At 42.9% G+C, this 20,994-nt stretch overlaps 1 protein-coding gene across 3 annotated transcripts; it reads right to left on the bottom strand.

The window, feature by feature from the left end:
* Positions 1-16,634: 16,634 nt before the first annotated feature.
* Positions 16,635-20,937, bottom strand: LOC139574328 (GTP-binding nuclear protein Ran). 3 transcript variants are annotated; one of them, XM_071398808.1, is made up of 7 exons: positions 20,777-20,937; positions 19,792-19,855; positions 19,586-19,670; positions 19,028-19,153; positions 17,518-17,705; positions 17,174-17,344; positions 16,635-17,015 (listed from the first exon to the last, which is right to left on the bottom strand). In XM_071398808.1, the coding sequence occupies exons 2-7, from the start codon at positions 19,822-19,824 to the stop codon at positions 16,971-16,973; spliced, it is 648 nt and encodes a 215-aa protein (XP_071254909.1). In that variant the 5' UTR covers positions 19,825-19,855; positions 20,777-20,937; the 3' UTR covers positions 16,635-16,970. The 3 variants fall into 3 exon arrangements, with proteins under 3 accessions (XP_071254909.1, XP_071254911.1, XP_071254910.1); XM_071398810.1 differs by lacking the exon at positions 20,777-20,937 and adding an exon at positions 20,686-20,775; XM_071398809.1 differs by lacking the exon at positions 20,777-20,937 and adding an exon at positions 20,232-20,774.
* Positions 20,938-20,994: the final 57 nt, after the last annotated feature.

Below are 20,994 nucleotides of genomic sequence, written 5' to 3' on the forward strand. Positions count from 1 at the left end.
CTCTCTCTCTAATAGGAAACGGTTTATTACGGCGAACCTTGACAGATAGCTTGACAGCTGTTTTTGGCAAAAAAAATAAACAAGTCTCGGTCATAGACAGACATGCACGCACTCATGCATAGCCAATCAACACAAATCCTATTCAAGTGAATTTGAGGAACTGTGGAACATTCGTTTATGTTGACCACTGACTGTCATGAGTCCACACTATCCAGGAGTGTCAAACTCATTCCATTTAAACGAAGACCTAAACAACCAGGTGAGGGGAGTTCCTTACTAATTAGTGACCTTAATTCATCATCACGTATAAGGGAGGAGTGAAAACCCGCAGACACTCAGCCCTCCGTGGAATGAGTTTGGCACGTGCCATAGACTATATACAGTACCAGTCAAACGTTTGGACACACTTCCTCATTCAAGGGTTTTTCTTTATTTAGACAATTTTCTACATTGTAGAATAATAGTGAAGACATCAGACTATGAAATAATATATATGGAATCATGTAGTAACCAAAAGTGTTAAACTAATAAAAATATATTTTATATTTAGCCACCCTTTGCCTTTATGACAGCTTTGCACAGTCTTGGCATTCTCTCAACCAGCTTCATGAGGTATTCACCTGGAATGCATTTCAATTAACAGGTAGGTGTGCCTTGTTAAATTGTGGAATTTCATTCATTCTTAATGTGTTGCGTTGTGACAAGGTAATGGTGGTATACATAAGTTAGTCCTATTTGTTAAAAGACAAAGTCCATATTATGGCAAGAACAGCTCAAATAAGCAAAGAGAAACGACATTCTGTACCCACTCCCTCTTCATACCAGGGCTGATTGGAAAAAGCTGTTCTGTCACGTCCTGACCATAGAGAGGCCTTATTTTCTATGGTAGAGTAGGTCGGGGCGTGACTGGGGGTTTTCTATTTATTATTTTCTATGTGGGGTTCTAGTTTAGTTTTTCTATGTTGGTGTTTGGTATGATTCCCAATTAGAGGCAGCTGGCTATCGTTGTCTCTAATTGGGGATCATATTTAAGTAGCTTTTTTTCCACCTGTGTTTTATGGGATATTGTTTTGAGTTAGTGTATGTTTCACCTCTTAGTTACGTTTCGTTCTTGCTTTATTGTTTTGTGCGTTTCACTAAATAAAGCTGTGGAACCCGGATCACGCTGCACGTTGGTCCGAGTATGCTTCAAACGATCGTGACATGTTCAAAAGAGGACATTGTATTATCATTTCTTTGTACTCCCTGATGAAGGCCATGCAGCCAAATGGGGTCAGGTGATTGTGGAGGCCAGGTCATCTGATGCAGCACTCTATCACTCTCCTTGGTAAAATAGCCCTTACACAAGCCTGAAGGTGTGTTGGGTCATTGCCCTGTTGAAAAACAAATGATAGTCCCACTGTGCAAACCAGAAAGGATGGTGTATCGCTGCAGAATGCTGTGGTAGCCATGCTAGTTAAGTGTGCCTTGAATTCTAAATAAATCACTGACAGTGTCACCAGCAAAGCATCCCTACACCTTCTCCTCCATGCTTCACGTTGGGAACCACACATGCGGATATCATCCATTCACCTACTCTGCGTCTCACAAAGACACGGTGGTAGAAACCAAAACTCTCCAATTTGGAAACGTCAGACCAAAGTACAGATTTCCACCGGTCTAATGTCCATTTCTCGTGTTTCTTGGCCCAAGCAAGTCTCTTCTTATTGGTGTCCTTTAGTAGTGGTTTCTTTGCTGCAATTTGACCATGAAGGCCTGATTCACATGATGTTGAGATGTGTCTGTTTCTTGATTTCTGTGAAGCATTTATTTGGGCTGCAATTTCTGAGGTTGGTAACTCTAATGAACTTATCTTCTACAGCAGCGGTAACTCTGGGTCTTCCTCTCCTGTGGCGGTCCTCATGAGAGCCAGTTTCATCATAGTGCTTGATGGTTTTTGCGACTGCACTTGAAGAAACTTTCAAAGTTCTTGAAATTTTCCGTATTGACTGACAATATCTTAAAGTAATGATGGACTGTCGTTTCTCTTTGCTTATTTGAGCTGTTCTTGCCATAATATTTTACCAAATAGGGCTATCTTCTGTATACCCCCCCACCTTGTCACAACACAACTAATGCTCAAACGCATTAAGAAGGAAAGAAATTCTACAAATTAACTTTTAACAAGGCACACCTGTTAATTGAAATGCATTCCAGGTGACATGAAGCTGGTTGAGAGAATGCCAAGAGTGTGCAAAACTGTCATCAAGGCAAATGGTGGCTACTTTGAAGAATCTCAAATATAAAATATATTTTGGTGTGTTTAACACTTTTTGGGTTACTACATGATTCCATATGTGTTATTACATAGTTTTGATGTCTTCACTATTATTTTACAATGTGGAAAATAGTCTTGAATGAGTAGGTGTGTCCAAACTTCTGACCGGTACTGTATATATATACTGAACAAAAATATAAACGTAACATTTAAAGTGTTGGTCCCATGTTTCATGAGCTGAAATAAAAGATCCCAGAAATGTTCCATACGCACATTTCTCTAAAATTTTGTGCACAAAATAATTTACATACCTGTTAGGTGAGCATTTTTTCTTTGCCAAGAAAATTCATCCACCTGACAGGTGTGGCATATCAAGAAGCTGATTAAACAGCATTACACAGGTGCACATTCTGCTGGGGACAATAAAAGGCCACTGTAAAATGTTGTCACACAACACAATGCCACAGATGTCTCAAGTTTTGAGAAAGTTTGCAATTGGCATGCAGACTGCAGGAATATCCACCAGAGCTGTTGCCAGAGAATTTAATTAGAATTTCTCTATCATAAGCCGCCTCCAATTTGGCAGTACGTCCAACCGGCCTCACAATCGCAGACCTTGACAACCACGCCAGCCCAGGCCCTCTACATCCGGCTTCTTCACCTGCGGGATGGTCTGAGATGAGTCACCCAGACAGCTTATGAATCGGTGGGTTTGCACAACCTAAGAATTTTGGCACAAACTGTCAGAAACCGTCTGTGTGCTCATTGTCCTCACTAGGGTCTTAACCTGACTGCAGTTCGGCCTCAAAACTGACTTCAGTGGGCAAATACTCACCTTCACCTCACCTTTGGCACGCTGGAGAAGTGTGCTCTTCACAGATGAAGCCGGGTATCAACTGTACCGTGCAGGTGGCAGACAACGTGTATTTCGTTGAGTGGGCGAGGAGTTTGCTGATGTCAACATTGCAAAGAGCGTGCCCCTGGTGGCAGTGGGGTTATGGTATGGGCAACTTGAATGCACAGAGATAACGTGACGAGATCCTGAGGCCCATTGTCGTGCCATTTCTGCCGCCATCACCTCATTTTTCAGCATAATGCACAGCCCCATGTCGCCAGGATCTGTACACAATTCATGGAAGCTGAAAATGTCTTAGTGCTTCCATGGCCTGCATACTCACCAGACATGTCAACCCTTGAGCATGTTTGAAATGCTCTGGATCTATGTGTGCGACAGCATGTTCCAGTTCCCGCCAATATCCAGCAACTTCACACAGCAATTGAAGAAGAGCGGGACAACATTCTACAGGCCACAATCAACAGCCTGATCAACTCTATGCGAAGGAGATGTGTCACGCTGCATGAGGCAAATGGTAGTCCCACCCGATACTGACTGGTTATCTGATGCACGCCCCTACCTTTCTGTGGGGGATTGCATCGGCTTTCTGTGACCAACAGATTAATATCTGTATTCCCAGTCGCGAAAGCCATAGATTAGGGCCTAATGAATATATTTCAATTGACTGATTTCCTTATACGAACTGTAACTCAGTAACATCTTTGAAATTGTTGCATGTTGCATTTATATTTTTGTTCATTTATCCACATTCAGAGCCTTGTGGGGATAGTTACGTATGTTGATTACTCTGAGACGCAACAATCCTGACACCAGGTGGTCTTTGAGACAAACTGCAACCTAATATAGTTGTGTGGGGACAACACAGCTTCAAGCCTGTGTTGGTAGTAGCACTAGCACCTCATACAGGGTGTCTCAAGAAAGACCTGCCAGGAGTCTGCAATGCAGCCATCCTCTGTAAACTGGATGTGCTATAATTGTCTCACATATTTGAGTTGTACCATTTATTACAATTGGGGAGGCAGGTAGCCTAGTGGTTAGAGCGTTGGACTAGTAACCAAAAGGTTGCTAGATCAAATCCCTGAGCTGACAAGGTAAAAATATGTCGTTCTGCCCCTGAACAAGGCAGTTAACCCACTGTTTCTGGGCCGTCATTGAAAATAAGAATTGTTCCTAGTAAAATAAAAAAATGTTTTAGTTCACCTGCTTTTATCCTTAGCTTTATCTTACCAGATGGTAGATATTCCCACTAGGACTTGTACATCAGTATACAGTATTTCTTAGATCAGGGGTATTCAACCGAGGGGCCATGGTCCCCTAGGGGTCCGTGGAGGTACTGCATGGGGGGGGGGGAAATATATACACTGAACAAAAATATAAACGCAACATCAAATCAAATGTTATTTGTCACATGCGCCGAATACAACAGGTAACCTTACCGTGAAATGCTTACTTATAAGCCCTTAACCAATAATGCAGTTTTAAGAAAATAGAGTTAAGAAAACATTTACTAAATAAACTAAAGTAAAAAAATATATATAAAAAAAATTATTATAATAATAAATGAAAAAATAACACTATAAAATAACAATGATGAGCCTATATACAGGGGGACTGGTACCGAGTCAATGTGCGGGGATACATGTTAGTCAAGGTAATTTGTACATGTACGTAGGGGTAAATGACTATGCATAGATAATAAACAGAGAGTAGTAGCAGTGAAAAAACAAAGGGTGGTGTCATTGCAAATAGTCCATATGGCCATTTGATTAATTGTTCAGCAGTCTTATGGCTTGGGGGTAGAAGCTGTTAAGTAGCCTTTTGGACCTAGAATTGTCACTCTGGTTCCCGCTTGCCATGCGGTAGCAGAGAGAACAGTCTATGACTTGGGTGACTGGAGTCATTGCCAATTTTTTGGGCCTTCCTCTGACACCGCATAGTATATAGGTCTTGGATGGCAGGAAGCTTGGCCCCAGTGATGTACTGGGCTGTACGCACTACCCTCTGTAGCACCATACGGTCGGATGCCATACCAGGCGGTGATGCAACCGGCCAGGGTGCTCTCAATGGTGCAGCTGTTGAAATTTTTGGGGATTTCGGGACCCATGCCAAATGTTTTCAGTCTCCTGAGGGGGAAAAGGCATTGTCATGCCCTCTTCGCGACTTTCTTGGTGTGTTTGGACCATGATAGTTCGTTGGTGATGTGGACACCAAGGAACTTGAAACTCTCGACCCTCTCCACTACTTCCCTGTCGATGTGAATGGGGGCGTGTTCAGCCCTCCTTTTCCTGTAGTCCATGATAATCTCCTTTGTCTTGCTCACGTTGTGGGAGAGGCACCACACTGCCAGGTCTCTGACCTCCTCGCTATAGGCTGTCTCATCGTTGTCGGTGATCAGGCCTACCACCGTTGTGTCGTCAGAAAACTTAATGATGGTGTTGGAGTCGTGCTTGGCCACGCAGTCGTGTGTGAACAGGGAGTACATTAGGGGACTAAGCACACTTATTGTCACGACTCCTACCGAAGGTGGCTCCCCTTCCTGTTCGGGTGGCACTCGGCGGTTGTCGTCACCGGCCTACTAGCTGCCACTGATCCCTTTTCCCCTTTCTGTATATTTGTTTCACCTGTTTGTGTTTTAGGCTGATTAGTCAGGCTTTATTTACCGGGATTGTTTGGTGTACGTGTGTACACATCTGTGAGTTACGGGTTTCCCATTTTTATGGGTTTTGCTGGACTGTTTAAGTCCCCCGTGTTTGGGGCATTTGTTTTGGTGTGCGCCCTGTGTTTCGTGGGGTTGGTTTATGTTCACCGTGCATTAAAAGGTATAGCACTACCCTGAACTTTCTCCTTCCTGCGCCTGACTTCTCACCCACTACACCCCGGACGTTACACTTATGGCCTTATATAGCTCGTTGGGTGCAATCTTAGTGCCAGCGTCGGTTTGTGGTGGTAAATAGACGGCCACGAAAAATCTAGATGAAAACTCTCTTGGTAGGGCCTCCCGGGTGGCGCAGTGGTCTAGAGCACTGCATCGCAGTGCTATGCTGCGCCACCAGAGTCTGGGTTCGCGCCCAGGCTCTGTCGCAGCCGGCCGCGACCGGGAGGTCCGTGGGGCGACGCACAATTGGCTTAGCGTCGTCCGGGTTAGGGAGGGTTTGGCCGGTAGGGATATCCTTGTCTCATCGCGCTCCAGCGACTCCTGTGGCGGGCCGGGCGCAGTGCGCGCTAACCGAGGGGGGCGGGTGCACGGTGTTTCCTCCGACACATTGGTGCGGCTGGCTTCCGGGTTGGAGGCGCGCTGTGTTAAGAAGCAGTGCGGCTTGGTTGGGTTGTGCTTCGGAGGACGCATGACTTTCGACCTTCGTCTCTCCCGAGCCCGTACGGGAGTTGTAGCGATGAGACAAGATAGTAATTACTAGCGATTGGATACCACGAAAATTGGGGAGAAAAGGGAATAAAAAAAAAAAATAAAAAAAAATTATAAAAAAAAAGAAAACTCTCTTGGTAGATAGTGTGGTCTACAGCTTATCATGATTTACTCTACCGCAATACCTTGAGACTACCTTAATATTAGACATCGTATAACAGCTGTTATTGACAAATAGACACACACCCCCACCCCTCGTCTTACCGGACGTAGCTGTTCTGTCCAGCCGATGCACGGAAAATCCAGCTAACTGTATATTATCCGTGTCGTCGTTCAGCCACGACTCAGTGGAACATAAGATATTACAGTTTTTAATGTCCCGTTGGTTGAATAGTCTCGAATGGATCTCATCCAGTTTATTCTCTAGTGATTCTCACAAGGCACCCTGATCTCTGCCCCATGCATTTTCCTTATTTTCTTCATGCAAATGACGGGGATTTGGCCCTTGTCTGGGAGCAACATTATATCCTTTGCGTCAGACTCATTAAAGAAAAAATCTTCGTCCAGTTCGAGAAGAGTAATTGAGTAACATGAGTAACATTATCATACATGCAACAATTTCATAGATTTTAGTTACAGTTCACATAAGGAAATTAGTCAATTGAAATATATTCATTAGGCCCTAATTTATCGATTTTCACATGACTGTGAATACAGATATACATCTGTTGGTCACAGATAACTTAAAATAAAGGTAGGGGTGTGGATCAGAAAACCAGGCAGTATCTGCTGTGACCACCATTTGTCTCTATGCGAAGATCAACTCTATGCGAAGGAGATGTGTCACGCTGCATGAGACAAATGGAAATGTCTGATGAGTATGCAGGCCATGGAAGAACTGGGACATTTTCAGCTTCCAGGAATTGTGTACAGATCCTTGCAACATGGGGTCGTGCATTATCATGTTGAAACATGAGGTGATGGTGGCGGATGAATGGCACGACATTGGGCCTCAGGATCTTGTCACTTTATCTTTGTGCATTCAAATTGTCATCGATAAAATGCTATTGTCTTCATTGTCCGTAGCTTATGCCTGCCCATACCATAACCCCACCGCCACCATGGGGCACTCTGTTCACAACGTTGACATCAGCAATCCGCTCGCCCACACAATGCCATCTGCCCAGTACAGTTGAAACCAGTATTAATCCGTGAAGAGCACACTTCTCCAGCGTGCCAGTGGCCATTGAAGGTGAGCATATGCCCACTGAAGTCAGTTATGACGCCGAACTGCAGTCAGGTCAAGACTATGGTGAGTACGACAAGCACACAGAGGAGCTTCCCTGAGACGTTTCTGACAGTTCTTTGCTTGTGCAACCCCACAGTTTCATCAGCTGTCCATGTGTCTGGTCTCAGTTGATCCCACAGGTGTAGAAGCCAGATGGTGAGGTCTTGGGCTGGCGTGGTTACGCGTGGTCTACAGTTGTGAGGCCGGTTGGTCGTACTGACAAATTCTACAAAACAATGTTGGAGGCAGCTTATGGTAGAGAAATAAACATAAAAATCTCTGGCAACAGTGTGCCAGGCTGTATCACAACCGGCCGTGATTGGGAGTCCCATAGGACAGCGTACAATTGTCCCAGCGTCTTTCTTTGTTCTGGCTGGTGTAGGCCATCATTGAATATCAGAATTAGTTCTTAACTTACTTGTCTAATTAAATAAAGTTTAAAAAAATTCAAAACAGCTCTGCTGGACATTCCTGCAGTCAGCATGCCAATTGCACATTCCCTAAAAACTTGAGGCATCTGTGGCATTGTATTGTGTGACACAACTGCACATTTTAGAGTGTCCTTTTATTGTCCACAGCACAAGGTGCACCTGTGCAATGATTATGCCACTTAATCAGCTTTTTGATATGACACACCTGTCAGGTGGATGGATTATCTTGGCAAAGGAGAAATACATTTTTTGTGCGTATGGAAACTTTCTGGGATCTTTTACTGGGACCAACACTATACATGTTGCATTTGTATTTTTGTTCAGTGTATATATACAAAGGGACAAATATTTGTTTTTCAATGTTTTTTTGAATATCGCTAGCAACAACAAACACATTTTGAAGGACGTACCTACAATAGAACAGAGGGGAATATAAGTTATTTCTAATGATGTCAACTTTATTTGTCAACTCCTAATATTGAGCAAATTGCACTCAATGGAGATAATTACACTGGAGTATCTGACATAGGCTTTGAAAAAGTACCCATGACTACCAGCAAGTGACGCTTCATTTTTGCCAACACATTGTTAACCTATGATTAACCAGATAAACAGCTGCTATTGGCGAACATGTGTTTGGAGTAGGACAGGGACAATTATTGTATAATAATCGTCTTAAAGAGATTCTCTGGCACTTTTGTATACTTTTTAGCCAGTATTTCTGAAGGTAGCACTCACGGGCCAAAAGTGGTCCCCGAAAATGTAATGTCACATGTCATTGCTCTTGAGCTGCTGTGTCCACTGAGCTGTTGGGCCCGCCCTGCAACATTTTACTATTTTATTAGATGCTCTTTTTGAGACTTACAGTATTGAGTGCATACATTTTCGTACTGGTCCTCCTTGGGAATCAAACTCTGGCGTTGCAAGCGCCATGCTCTACTAAATGAGGCACACGGGACCATCAACCTCATTGATAACACTGGGCAGACTTCTTGCTAGCTTTCACTCAAATGCGAGGGACTGAAGCTCATTGGCAATAACTCGAATTGCTAGGGGGCAAATGGGGGAAAATGTAGGGAAAATGGCGTGGCACAGCTTCAAGAAAACAGTTGCTTTCAAACTAGGGATTGTGTGGCTAATTGAGGTAAAACAGTAATTCTGCTCTTAGATTATGCCTGAATGAACTACACATTGACACATCCAGCCCAAAGCGGAATATAAAAATGTAAAAAACTTTCTCACTCGCCAAAGTACTGGAGCATGTTTTAATTACATTAATTTCAGGGAGATTCAACTTTATATTCCAGTCAATATAGTTCACCCAATAATAGTTTTTGAGACTGGGATGTCACCAAAGCTGTGTTGTTGTCACGTCCTGACCATAGTGCTTATGTGTTTTGCTTGTTTTAGTGTTGGTCAGGACGTGAGCTGGGTGGGCATTCTATGTTGTGTGTCTAGTTTGTCTGTTTCTGTGTTCAGCCTAATATGGTTCTCAATCAGAGGCAGCTGTCAATCGTTGTCCCTGATTGAGAATCATATATAGGTGGCTTGTTTTGTGTTGGGATTTTGTGGGTGGTTGTCTTCTGTCTTTGTGTTCTGCACCAGATAGGACTGTTTTCGGTTTTCACATTTATTGTTTTGTTGTTTGTAGTGTTCACATATTCTTTATTAAATTATGTTGAACACTAGCCGCGCTGCGTTTTGGTCCTCTCCTTCATCCCAGGAAGAAAACCATTACAGTTGTACAGTGTATTCAGACCCCTTCCCCTTTATCACATTTTGTTACGTTACAGCTTTATTCAAAAATTGATTAAATAAAACATTTTCCTCATCAATCTATACACACTACTCCATAATGACGAAGTGAAAACAGATTTTTAGACATTTTTGCAAATGTATTAAAAATAAAAACCAAAAATACCTTATTTATATAAATATTCAGACCCTTTGCTCCCCCGGTAACTCAACCCTGCACCTTCGGGGCCGTATGCGGCCCACGAACTGTTACAAGTAGTAGCTCGGTAGAAATTGCGCAAAAATGAGTTTTCAAAGAAAATAAAAGTAGATAATGAATGAAGGGTGTTCCAGCAAGAGTGGACATCGAAATATTTCTTTATTGAGGTATCAGAGAAAGCTGTGTCCTTAGTGTGCAAAGAGAGCATCGCTGACTTGAAAGACTACAACTTGTCCCGACACTTCCAGACGAAGTATGCAGAGAAATATAGGAATATGTCTTCTGAGCAGAGGGCAAGTGCATCGAAAGAGTTGCTTTCTCAGTTGCAAAAGCAGCACGGACTTCTAACAAAACTGCATTTATCAAATGACGGAATTGCGAGAGCTAGCTATGTACTGTCCCACAAAATTGCTAAACATAGCAAGCCATTCACTGAGGGCGAATTAATTAAATTGTGTTTAATTGACTCTGCAGCAGTACTTTGCCCCGAGAAGAGCTGTTTGTAAATGTTTCCCTGTCAAGACGAACAATGACTCGGCGTGTTGGGGACATCGCAGAGAATATGGAACAACAGTTGAAAAGGATTTCACCTATTTCTCATTGGCCCTGGATGAGAGCAGTGATGCACGTGACACAGCGCAGTTGTTGATATTCTTACGAGGCATAATCCCAGATTTTGAAATTACAGAGGAGTTTGCTTCGGTGCAGTCAATGAAGAGCACAACCACTGGGACATATTTATTGGAGGAGGTTAATACGTGTGTGGCAAAACTGGGACTGAGTTTTGAAAAGTTATCCAGTGTGACCACTGATGGGTGCCCAAATTTGACAGAAAGAAACGTTGGCCTTTTGAAAAGGATACAAGATCAAGTAGCTGAGCTGAACCCAGATCAGAAAATTATTTTCCTGCATTACATAATTCATCAGGAGGTGCTCTGTAAACGTGTTCTGAAAATGAGCCATGTTTCGATACAGTCACTAAAGTGGTAAACTTCATAAGATCTTTAAACCACAGGCAATTTGTCTCACTGTTGAAAGAGAGAGTTGGGTCATGCAGATCTCCCCTACCACACAAACGTGAGATGGCTGACTTTGGGGAAGGTGCTTATAAAAGGGTGTGGGACCTGAAGACCTTCATTTTGCAAATGAAAGGAAAATATGTGGATTTCTCCCAACTGCAAAATAAAGAATGATTGGCTGATTTTGCCTTCACCGTCCGTGGACATCAAATCAAATTTTATTGGTCACATACACATGGTTAGCAGATGTTAATGCGAGCGTAGCGAAATGCTTGTGCTTCTAGTTCCGATCATGCAGTAATATCTAACAAGTAATTTAACAATTTCACAACAACTACCTTATACACACAAGTGTAAAGGAATTAATAAGAATATGTACATATAAATATATGGATGAGCGATGGCCGAACAGCATAGGCAAGATGCAGTAGATGGTATAAAATACAGTATATACATGTGATATGAGTAATGTAAGATATGTAAACATTATTAAAGTGGCATTATTTAGAGTGCATTGTATAAAGTGACTAGTGATCCATTTATTAAAGTGGCCAGTGATTGGTCTCAATGTAGGCAGCAGCCTCTCTGTGTTAGTCATTGCTGTTTAGCAGTCTGACGGCCTTGAGATAGAAGCTGTTTTTCAGTCTCGGTCCCAGCTTTGATGCACCTGTACTGACCTCGCCTTCTGGATGATAGCGGGGTGAACAGGCAGTGGCTCGGGTGGTTGTTGTCCTTGATGATCTTTTTGGCCTTCCTGTGACATCGGCTGGTGTAGGTATCCAGGAGAGCAGGTAGTTTGCCCCTGGTGATGCGTTGTGCAGACCTCACTACCCTCTGGAGAGCCTTACGGTTGTGGGCAGAGCAGTTGACGTACCAGGCGGTGATACAGCCCGACAGGATGCTCTCGATTGTGCATCTGTAAAAGTTTGTGAATGTTTTTGGTGACAGGCCAAATTTCTTCAGCCTCCTGAGGTTGAAGAGGCGCTGTTGCACCTTCTTCACCACGCTGTCTGTGTGGGTGGATCATTTCAGTTTGTCCATGATGCGTATGCCGAGGAACTTAAAACTTTCCACCTTCTCCACTACTGTCCCGTCGATGTGGATAGGGGCTGCTCCCTCTGCTGTTTCCTGAAGTCCACGATCATCTCCTTTGTTTTGTTGACGTTGAGTGTGAGGTTATTTTCCTGACACCACACTCCGAGGGCCCTCACCGTCTCGTCGTTGTTGGTAATCAAGCCTACCACTGTAGTGTCGTTTTCAAACTTGATGATTGAGTTGGAGGCGTGCATGGCCAGAGACTTCACTCCTCACACTGATTGAATAATCTAAATAGTAATGTTGAGCTCTGTGTTTTTGTGCATACCGTTAAAAGTAGTTCTGTGCGTGGTGCTGAATGCACAGTGTACTTTTCCCTCTGTGTAGTTCATTGCATATGTAATAATGAAAATACCTACTAAAAGGAGAACATGGATTTGGTTTATATCTGTGCATGTTAAAAAAGTAAAATAAGTAGCATATCTGGATGTGATTTACAGTAGATATATCTGGCAACACAGTCATACACATGATGTATAATCCTGTAATATGATTCTGGCCCACGATGGTAAAAATATATTTGAATGTGGCCCTCCATGGAAAATAATTGCCCTGGCCTGCCTTAGAGTGCTGCCCTATATACATAGACATGGAATCACTGGTCACTTTAATGTTTACTGATTTAATAATTTCCTATGTACGTATATACTCTATTCTATTCTACTGTATTTTAGTCAATGCCATTCCGACATTGCTCGTCCTAATATTTATATATTTCTTAATTCCATTATTTTACTTTAGATTTGTGTTTACTGTTGTGTATTGTTAGATACAACTGCACTGTTGGAGCTAGGAACACAAGCATTTTGCTACATCTGCAATAACATCTGCTAAATATGTGTATGTGACCAATAAAATTTGATTTGAGACTTGAAGTTGAGCTCAGGTGCATCCTGTTTCCATTGATCATCCTTGAGATGTTTCTACAACTTGATTGGAGTCCATCTGTGGTAAATTCAATTGATTGGACATAATTTGTAAAGGCACACAGCTGTCTATATAAGGTCCCACGGTTGACAGTGTGTGTCAGAGCAAAAACCAAGCAATGAGGTCGAAGGAATTGTCCGTAGAGCTCCAAGACACAATTGTGTCGAGGCACAGATCTGGGGAAGGGTACCAAACATTTTTTTGCAGAATTGAAGGTCCCCAAGAACACAGTGGCCTCCATCATTCTTAAATGGAAGAGGTTTGGTGCCACCAAGACACTAGAGCTGGCCGCTCGGCCAAACTGAGCAATCGGGGGAGAAGGGCCTTGGTCAGGGAGGTGACCAAGAACCCGATGGTCACTCTGACAGAGCTCCAGAGTTCCTCTGTGGAGATGGGAGAACCTTCCAGAAGGACAACCATCTCTGCAGCACTCTGCCAATCAGGCCTCTATGGTAGAGTGGCCAGACAGAAGCCACTCCTCAGTAAAAGGCACATGACAGCCATTTGGAGTTTGCCAAAAGGACTCTCAGACCATGAGAAATAAGATTCTCTGGTCTGATGAAACCAAGATTGAACTCTTTGGCCTGAATGCCAAGCGTCATGTCTGGAAAACTGGCACCATCCTTACTGTGAAACATTTTTATTTATTTAACTAGGCAAGTCAGATAAGAATAAATTCTTATTTACAATGACGGCCTACCAGAAGGCAAAAGGCCTCCTGCGGGGACGGGGGCTAGAATTAAAAATATAGGACAAAACCCACATCATGACAAGAAAGACACCATAACACTACATAAAGAGAGACCTAAGAGGGTTTAATAAATAAGCATCAACCAGTGGGTCTTGCGACGTATACAGAGATGACCAGTTTACAGAGGAGTATAGTGCAGTGATGTGTCCTATCAGGAGCATTGGTGGCAAACCTGATGTCGATTGGTAACATCTAGCCGCTAGGAGAGCACCCTTACCTGCCGATCTATAAATTACGTCTCAGTAATATAGCATGGGTAGGATGGTCATCTGAATCAGGGTTAGTTTGGAAGCTGTGGTGAAAGAGGAGCGATTACAATAGAGGATGCCAAGTCATGATGGAACCTTAGCCTGCAACTTTTATATGTGCTGAGAGAAGGACAGTGTACCAGCTAGCCATACTCCCAAGTACTTGTATGAGGTGACTACCTCAAGCTCTAAACCCTCAGAGGTAGTAATCACACTGGTGGGGAGAGGGGGCATTCTTCTTACCGAACCACATCACCTTTGTTTTGGAGGTGTTCAGAACAAGGTTAAGGGCAGAGAACGCTTGTTGGACACTAAGACAACTTTGTTGTAGAGCTTTTAACACACTATCTGGGGAGGGGCCAGCTGAGTATAAGACTGTTTCATCTGCATATAAATGGATGAGAGAGCTTCCTACTGCTTGAGCTATGTTGTTGATGTAAATTGAGAGGAGCGTGGGCCTAGGATCGAGCCTTTGGTTACTCCGTTGGTGACAGGCAGTGGCTGAGACAGCAAATGTTCTGACTTTATACACTACACACTTTGAGAGAGGTAGTTATCAAACCAGGCCAAAGACCCCTCAGCCACCAATACTCCTTAGCCGGCTCACAAGAATGGAATGTTCTACCGTATCAAAATCTTTGGCCAAGTCAAAAATTGCAGCACAACACTGCTTAGAATCAAGGGCGATGGTGACATCATTGAGCAACTTTAACGTTGCAGTGACATCCATAACCTGAGCAGAAACCAGATAGCATACCGAGAGAATAATATAGACATCAAGAAAGTCAGTCGATTATTGACAAGTTTTCCAACACTTGATAAACAGGGCAAAATAGAGATAGGCCTATAACAGTTAGGATCAGCTTGATCTCCCCCTTTAAAATAAAGGATGCACCGAGGCTGCCTTCCAAGCAATGGGAACCTCCCCAGAGAGGAGACAGGCTTGGCGATGAGGGGCAGCAATCTTAAAGAATAAAGGATCTAAACCAGATGTTTTTTGGTGACAAGTTTGAGCTCCTTTAGCACCTTGGACTCAGTGACCACCTGCAGGGAGAACCTTTGTAGAGGGGTAGGGGAAAAAGAGGGAGGAGCATCGGGGATAGTCATATTAGAAGACCTGGGAGATGAGGAAATGTTGGATGGGCAAGGAGGCATGGCAGTCAAATAGGAATCCTGACTTAATGAAGTGGTGATTAGAGCTCAGCCATCACTCCTTGTCAGTAACAACCACAACAACATTAAGGGACATTGGCAGCTTTGAGGGTTTATTCTCATGGTGGCAACATTATGCTGTGGGGATTTTTTTTCAGAGGCAGAGACTGGGAGACTAGTCAGGATCAAGGGAAAGATGAACAGAGCAAAGTAGAAAGATCCTTGATGAAAACCTGCTCCAGAGTGCTCAGGACCTCAGACTGGGGCAAAGGTTCACCTTCCAACAGGACAACGACCCTAAGCACACAGCCAAGACAACGCAGGTGTGGCTTCGGAACAAGTGTCCTTGAGTGGCACAGCCAGAGCCCGGACATGAACCCAATCGAACATCTCTGGAGACCTGAAAATAGCTGTGCAGCGACACTACCCATCCAACCTGACAGATCTTGAGAAGACATGCAGAGGAGAATGGGATAAACTCCCCAAATACAGGTACGCCGAGCTTGTAGCGTCATACCCAAGACCCGAGACTGTAATAGCTGCTTCAACAAATTACTGAGTAAAGGGTCTGAATACTTAAATGTGATAAACATTTCACATTTCTAAAAACCTGTTTTTGTTTTGTCATTATGGGGTATTGTCTAGATTGAGTGGGAAACTTATCCATTTTAGAATTAGGCTGTAACAAAATTCTAATAAGTCAATGGGTCTGAATACTTTCAGAAGGCACTGCATTAGTTAGGTATGTCGTAGTTGTATTCATTAGGCACTGTCTTTCCAAGATGCATTACAAGCGCATTTTTTAAATGGCAATTACAACTGGTTATTTGCATGACAATGGCCAGTTACCCATAATTCCGTACTCTTCACAGCCCCAGTTTTGCGTTACCTTTGTAGCTAATAGGCTCCGTTTACACTTCTTCCAATTACGTGGGGAGGACAAAATAATGAAAAATGTATATACATTTTTAAATGTTGATTACTAGTCCTTGCTATTATCATTCACCGGATGATTAAGACAAGACTATGGGAATAAACATTTTGCCAACATGAGGGGGTCCCCGTGAAAGAAAAGGATTTAGACCGGTCTTGCATCAAATCCCTTAATTCTTCAGTCTAATTGGTAAATCATTTATGAAGGAACCTGCAGTAATTTACTCACTGATTTTAAATGGAATTGACTCCAACCCTGGCCTCTTATCAGCTACTTAAAGAATTGTGTGTACCGTGCTTAACGCCTACCCCCTAGACACACGTTAAAACATTTAGCAAAACAATGAATCAGAACTGCATTTTATATTGAGAATGTTTTTATTCAAAGTTTATTCCCCCCCCAAGTGCTTCCGGTCAGTCGGCCTTAGCCCAGCGTGTGTGCCGGGGAAGGGCAGAGGGTGGTGCTTGATGATGGTGAGTAACATTGCCATGCCAACACTAGGGCGGTGTGTCTTACAGTGAAACTAGAGAACCACACGACTTCACCATGTTTGTATTTCTTTCCGTTTTAAAACACAAGCAAAACAAAAAAATAGAGTTCAAAAATAAATCTGCAACGGGATTTTACAGTAAAGGGGCCAAACTCAGACAACTTCCTGCCACGCGGGGGTAGGGGGGGGGTCATAGGTAACAGGTTAAAGGTCATCATCTTCATCTGGGAGCGCTGTTTCTGATGCAACCTGGAGGGCGGAGAAAGTGAATAACTGTTATGACGATACACCATTTACAATCAGCAACATAACTAGAGACACTGATATGTAATCTAGCCAATTTCATCTGATAGTCTGGTCTCTATGCAGTCCATCTACCCGTGCTGGGCCACTATAGTTCTACTCACTTTGAGGTCGTGCTCGTACTGCGCGGCGAGGGAGGGGTCCATGAGGATCTCTGGGGGGGCGAGGGCGGGCATGGCCACAAACTCCAGGTTGGGGTCTCCAATCAGCTTCCGTGCTAGCCACAGGAAGGGCTTCTCAAAGTTGTAATTACTCTTAGCAGAGATGTCATAGTACTGAGAGAGAAGGGGTGAGAATGAGAAGAGAGGATTATCATCACCTTGCTGTGGTGCACAAGGTCACAAATGTTGCTTGTTTACCCATTATTTCAATCAGGGCTAGTCTTTCAGTTTGCACAGAAACACACTGCATAAGAACAGTCTACTGTAATAAAGTGTGTAATAATTACCTGGAGGTTCTTCTTGCGATGGAATACGATGCTCTTGGCTTTGACTTTCCGGTCTTTGATGTCCACCTTGTTGCCGCAGAGGACTATGGGAATGTTCTCACAGACACGCACCAGGTCACGATGCCAGTTGGGTACGTTCTTGTAGGTGACTCGAGACGTGACGTCAAACATGATGATCGCACACTGTGCTGGAGAGTGGAAAGTGAGAGTACAAAGTAGGAGTGGAGAGAAAAGCACAGATGGAGTGAAGAGTCAAAGAAAGCAAGAAAAGGATGTAGAGAGGGAGAATGACAACATGAATCTACTCAACACAGCATCCTTAGGGGGGGAAGTGGTTACTAGAGATCAACCGATTAATTAGGACCGATTTCAAGTTCTCACAACAAATCGGTAATCAGCATTTTTTGGGCACCGATTATATTGCAGTCCACGGGGAGACTGCGTGGCAGGCTGACCACCTGTTAAGCGAGTGCAGGCAGCGAGGAGCCATGGTAAGTTGCTTGCTAGCATTAAACTTATCTTATGAAAAACAATCAAAATACACATGGTTGATGATATTACTAGTTTAACTAGCTTGTCCTGCGTTGCATATAATCAATGCGGTGCCTGAAATTGTGTCACTTCTAGGCAGCAGTTTGTGACACCTAGCTTGTTGCGAACTGTGTGAAGACCATTTCTTCCTAACAAAGACCAATTAATTTGGCAGAATTTTACATAATTATGAAATAACATCGAAGGATGTGCAATGTAACAGCAATATTTAGACTTAGTCTGATTTGATATTTGATAGAGCAGTCTGAGCGGTGGTAGGCAGCAGCAGGATCGTTAGTATTCATTCTAACAGCACTTTCCTGCGTTTGCCAGCAGCTCTTCGCAATGCTTGAAGCACAGCTGTTTATGACTTCAAGCCCATCAACTCCCGAGATTAGGCTGGCAATACTAAAGTGCCTATAAGAACATCCAATAGTCTATGAAAGTCTATGAAATACAAATGGTATAGAGAAATAGTCCAATAACTACAACCTAAAACTGGGAATATTGAAGACTCATGTTAAAGGGAATCACCAGCTTTCATATGTTCTGAGCAAGGTACTGAAACGGTAGCTTTTTTACATGGCACATATTGCACTTTTACTTTTTTCTCCAACACGGAGAAAAAATTATTCAAACAGCATTATTTAAACCAAATTGTACATGTTTCATTATTTGAGACTAAATTGATTTTATTTAAGTATTATATTAAGTTAAAATGCTAGTGTTTGTTGTTCATTCAGAATTGTTGTAATTGTCATTACACACACACAAAAAAATGTAAAAAGACTGATTAATCGGTACCGCCTTTTTTGTTCCTCCAATAATCGGCCGACCTCTAGTGGTTACCCATTGCTAGAATAGCTATTGTCATTCATTCGTTCCTTTTTAGTTATTTTTTAGTAACTAGAGTTAGAGTTCTTCCTCCTGGTCATGAGAAACTCTAGGATAAGCTAATAAGTACCGTTTTATACCATACCTTGGATGTAGTAGCCGTCTCTGAGCCCTCCAAACTTCTCCTGCCCGGCTGTGTCCCACACGTTGTATTTGATGGCCCCTCTGTTAGTGTGGAAGACCAGCGGGTGCACCTCCACTCCCAGAGTGGCTAGAAGGAAGGAAAGGGGAGAATAGAGGGGAAACCCAACAGGAGAAATGAGGGGAGAGATAGCAAGAAATAAGGGAGAGAAAGTTGGGGTGCAAAGGAGAAATGATGAGAGGAGAAAGACAGTTTAGTAACACTGGAGATTAGAAGATGCTAGAATGGTGGCTGTTTGTTTCATTCAGTGTCACACCCTTGCTGCACATTGCCATCTGGTGCCTCCATGTATCCTCTCATATTGGAGGCCTCTGCATTTTGACAGTTGAATCTGCCAACATTGCCCCCTCCCAATGACAAACTCTGATGAAGCATTCTACTATTACAGGCTGTGTGCAGAGGCCTAACACCCATTTATCATCCCATGTGGCTGTGTTCTCAATATAAAAAACAACAACAATGTGTTGTTTAAGTAATTACATGCAGATGGGAGTGACTTACCAACATATTTCTTCTCAAACTCTCCTGTCAAATGTCTTTTGACGAAAGTGGTCTTTCCCGTTCCTCCATCGCCAACCAACACAAGCTGAGAGGGGAAGAGGGATAGAAGTTGAAACATAGGTACAGCAGCTACCCACTCATGACCAAACATATAATCAAATTTCATGCTATAAAACCGTTGACGTCTGAGATATAATAGCCCTCACCTTGAACTGGACCTGTGGCTCGCCTTCTGCCATTGTTAAATGTGTCGTGGATTTTGATGTTCTCCTAAAAACAGAACAAGGCGCCGGAATGGTTACGTTAACTAGTTACATAGATAGTTGACCCATCTACACAGGCTATCTACAGAGTTAACTGGTTTGCTAACTATTTTCTGATGATGGGATCGCTCAACTACAACAAACTAACTTTCGACATATCGAGACAGCAGCACGCGCCCAGGAACTAGCTGCTAGCTAACCAACAAGTAACCTCGCTAGCTAACGCTTGTTTTTGGGCGGTTTTAATTGTATCAACTTCTTCCAAATACATTGCATATTTTCAGACATCTGACAACACGATATTTAAACGTGTAAACAATCAGAAGTATTACAACCTAAATGCAGAAATATATGCTTTCTAAATAAAATAGTTTTATTTGTACCTAACACAGCATGCATCCTCAACGCAGAGAAAGGCTAGCTAACAGTTAGCATTTGATGAGTACGCCATTGATTTAGCAGGCTGAGGCTGCCGCACTTTTCTAGTTTCGACTGGAACAATGTCTGTGCAGCGCTAAAATCTGTCCCCCGTTTAGCTAAAAGACTAACGTTTGTTGTCTAACAAACTAACTCCGTCTCAAAGCACACAACTGGTCGAATGTTATTTGTATTGACAATAACAATAGTTAGCTTCAATTGCAGAAACAACAAATTAGGTAAAGTCTCGCAATCCAGTTAGCTAGCATTTCGCCAACAGAACCACTAACGTTCGCTGCAAGCTAACATGGTAGCTAACGTTCGCTAGCATGGGCTTGGAAATCAATAAAATTGTCTAATAACTTCGCATACTATCAACATAACTACTAAACTGAGTGTATAAGTACACCAACAACATACTTTAGTGTCTCCGACTAAACCAATTTTTATTCACAAAGATTAAAAAATGAATTTAGACAAGCATCACATCAGGAAAAATGTTCAGACTCACCAGCGTTGAAACGAAGAGAAAAAGAGTAAATGGCTGCGTTCGCGGGAGATTCAGCGTGGAATTGAGTCAGTTTCCGCCCATGTCATGTGATCAAGGCCAGCAATGCAATGCTTTTTGTTACAACTCCCGATGATATCATACAGGCACAGATGTAGGATCTTAATTTGAGCCAGTATGCTAGAACAGAAAAAGAATCCTGCAGCAACAGGAAATGCATA

This window comes from Salvelinus alpinus, chromosome 4, assembly GCF_045679555.1.
Source record: "Salvelinus alpinus chromosome 4, SLU_Salpinus.1, whole genome shotgun sequence".
Lineage (NCBI taxonomy): Eukaryota > Metazoa > Chordata > Actinopteri > Salmoniformes > Salmonidae > Salvelinus > Salvelinus alpinus.

What these genes read in the sequence shown, in the direction of transcription:
- LOC139574328 (XM_071398808.1), bottom strand. Translation starts at nt 19,824, where the DNA reads ATGGCAGAAGGCGAGCCACAGGTCCAGTTCAAG. An exon ending in AGCCACAGGTCCAGTTCAAG is followed by an intron (nt 19,671 to 19,791) that starts GTGAGGGCTATT and finishes TTCCCCTCTCAG; the next exon opens with CTTGTGTTGGTTGGCGATGG. An exon ending in GTTTGAGAAGAAATATGTTG is followed by an intron (nt 19,154 to 19,585) that starts GTAAGTCACTCC and finishes CCTTCCTTCTAG; the next exon opens with CCACTCTGGGAGTGGAGGTG.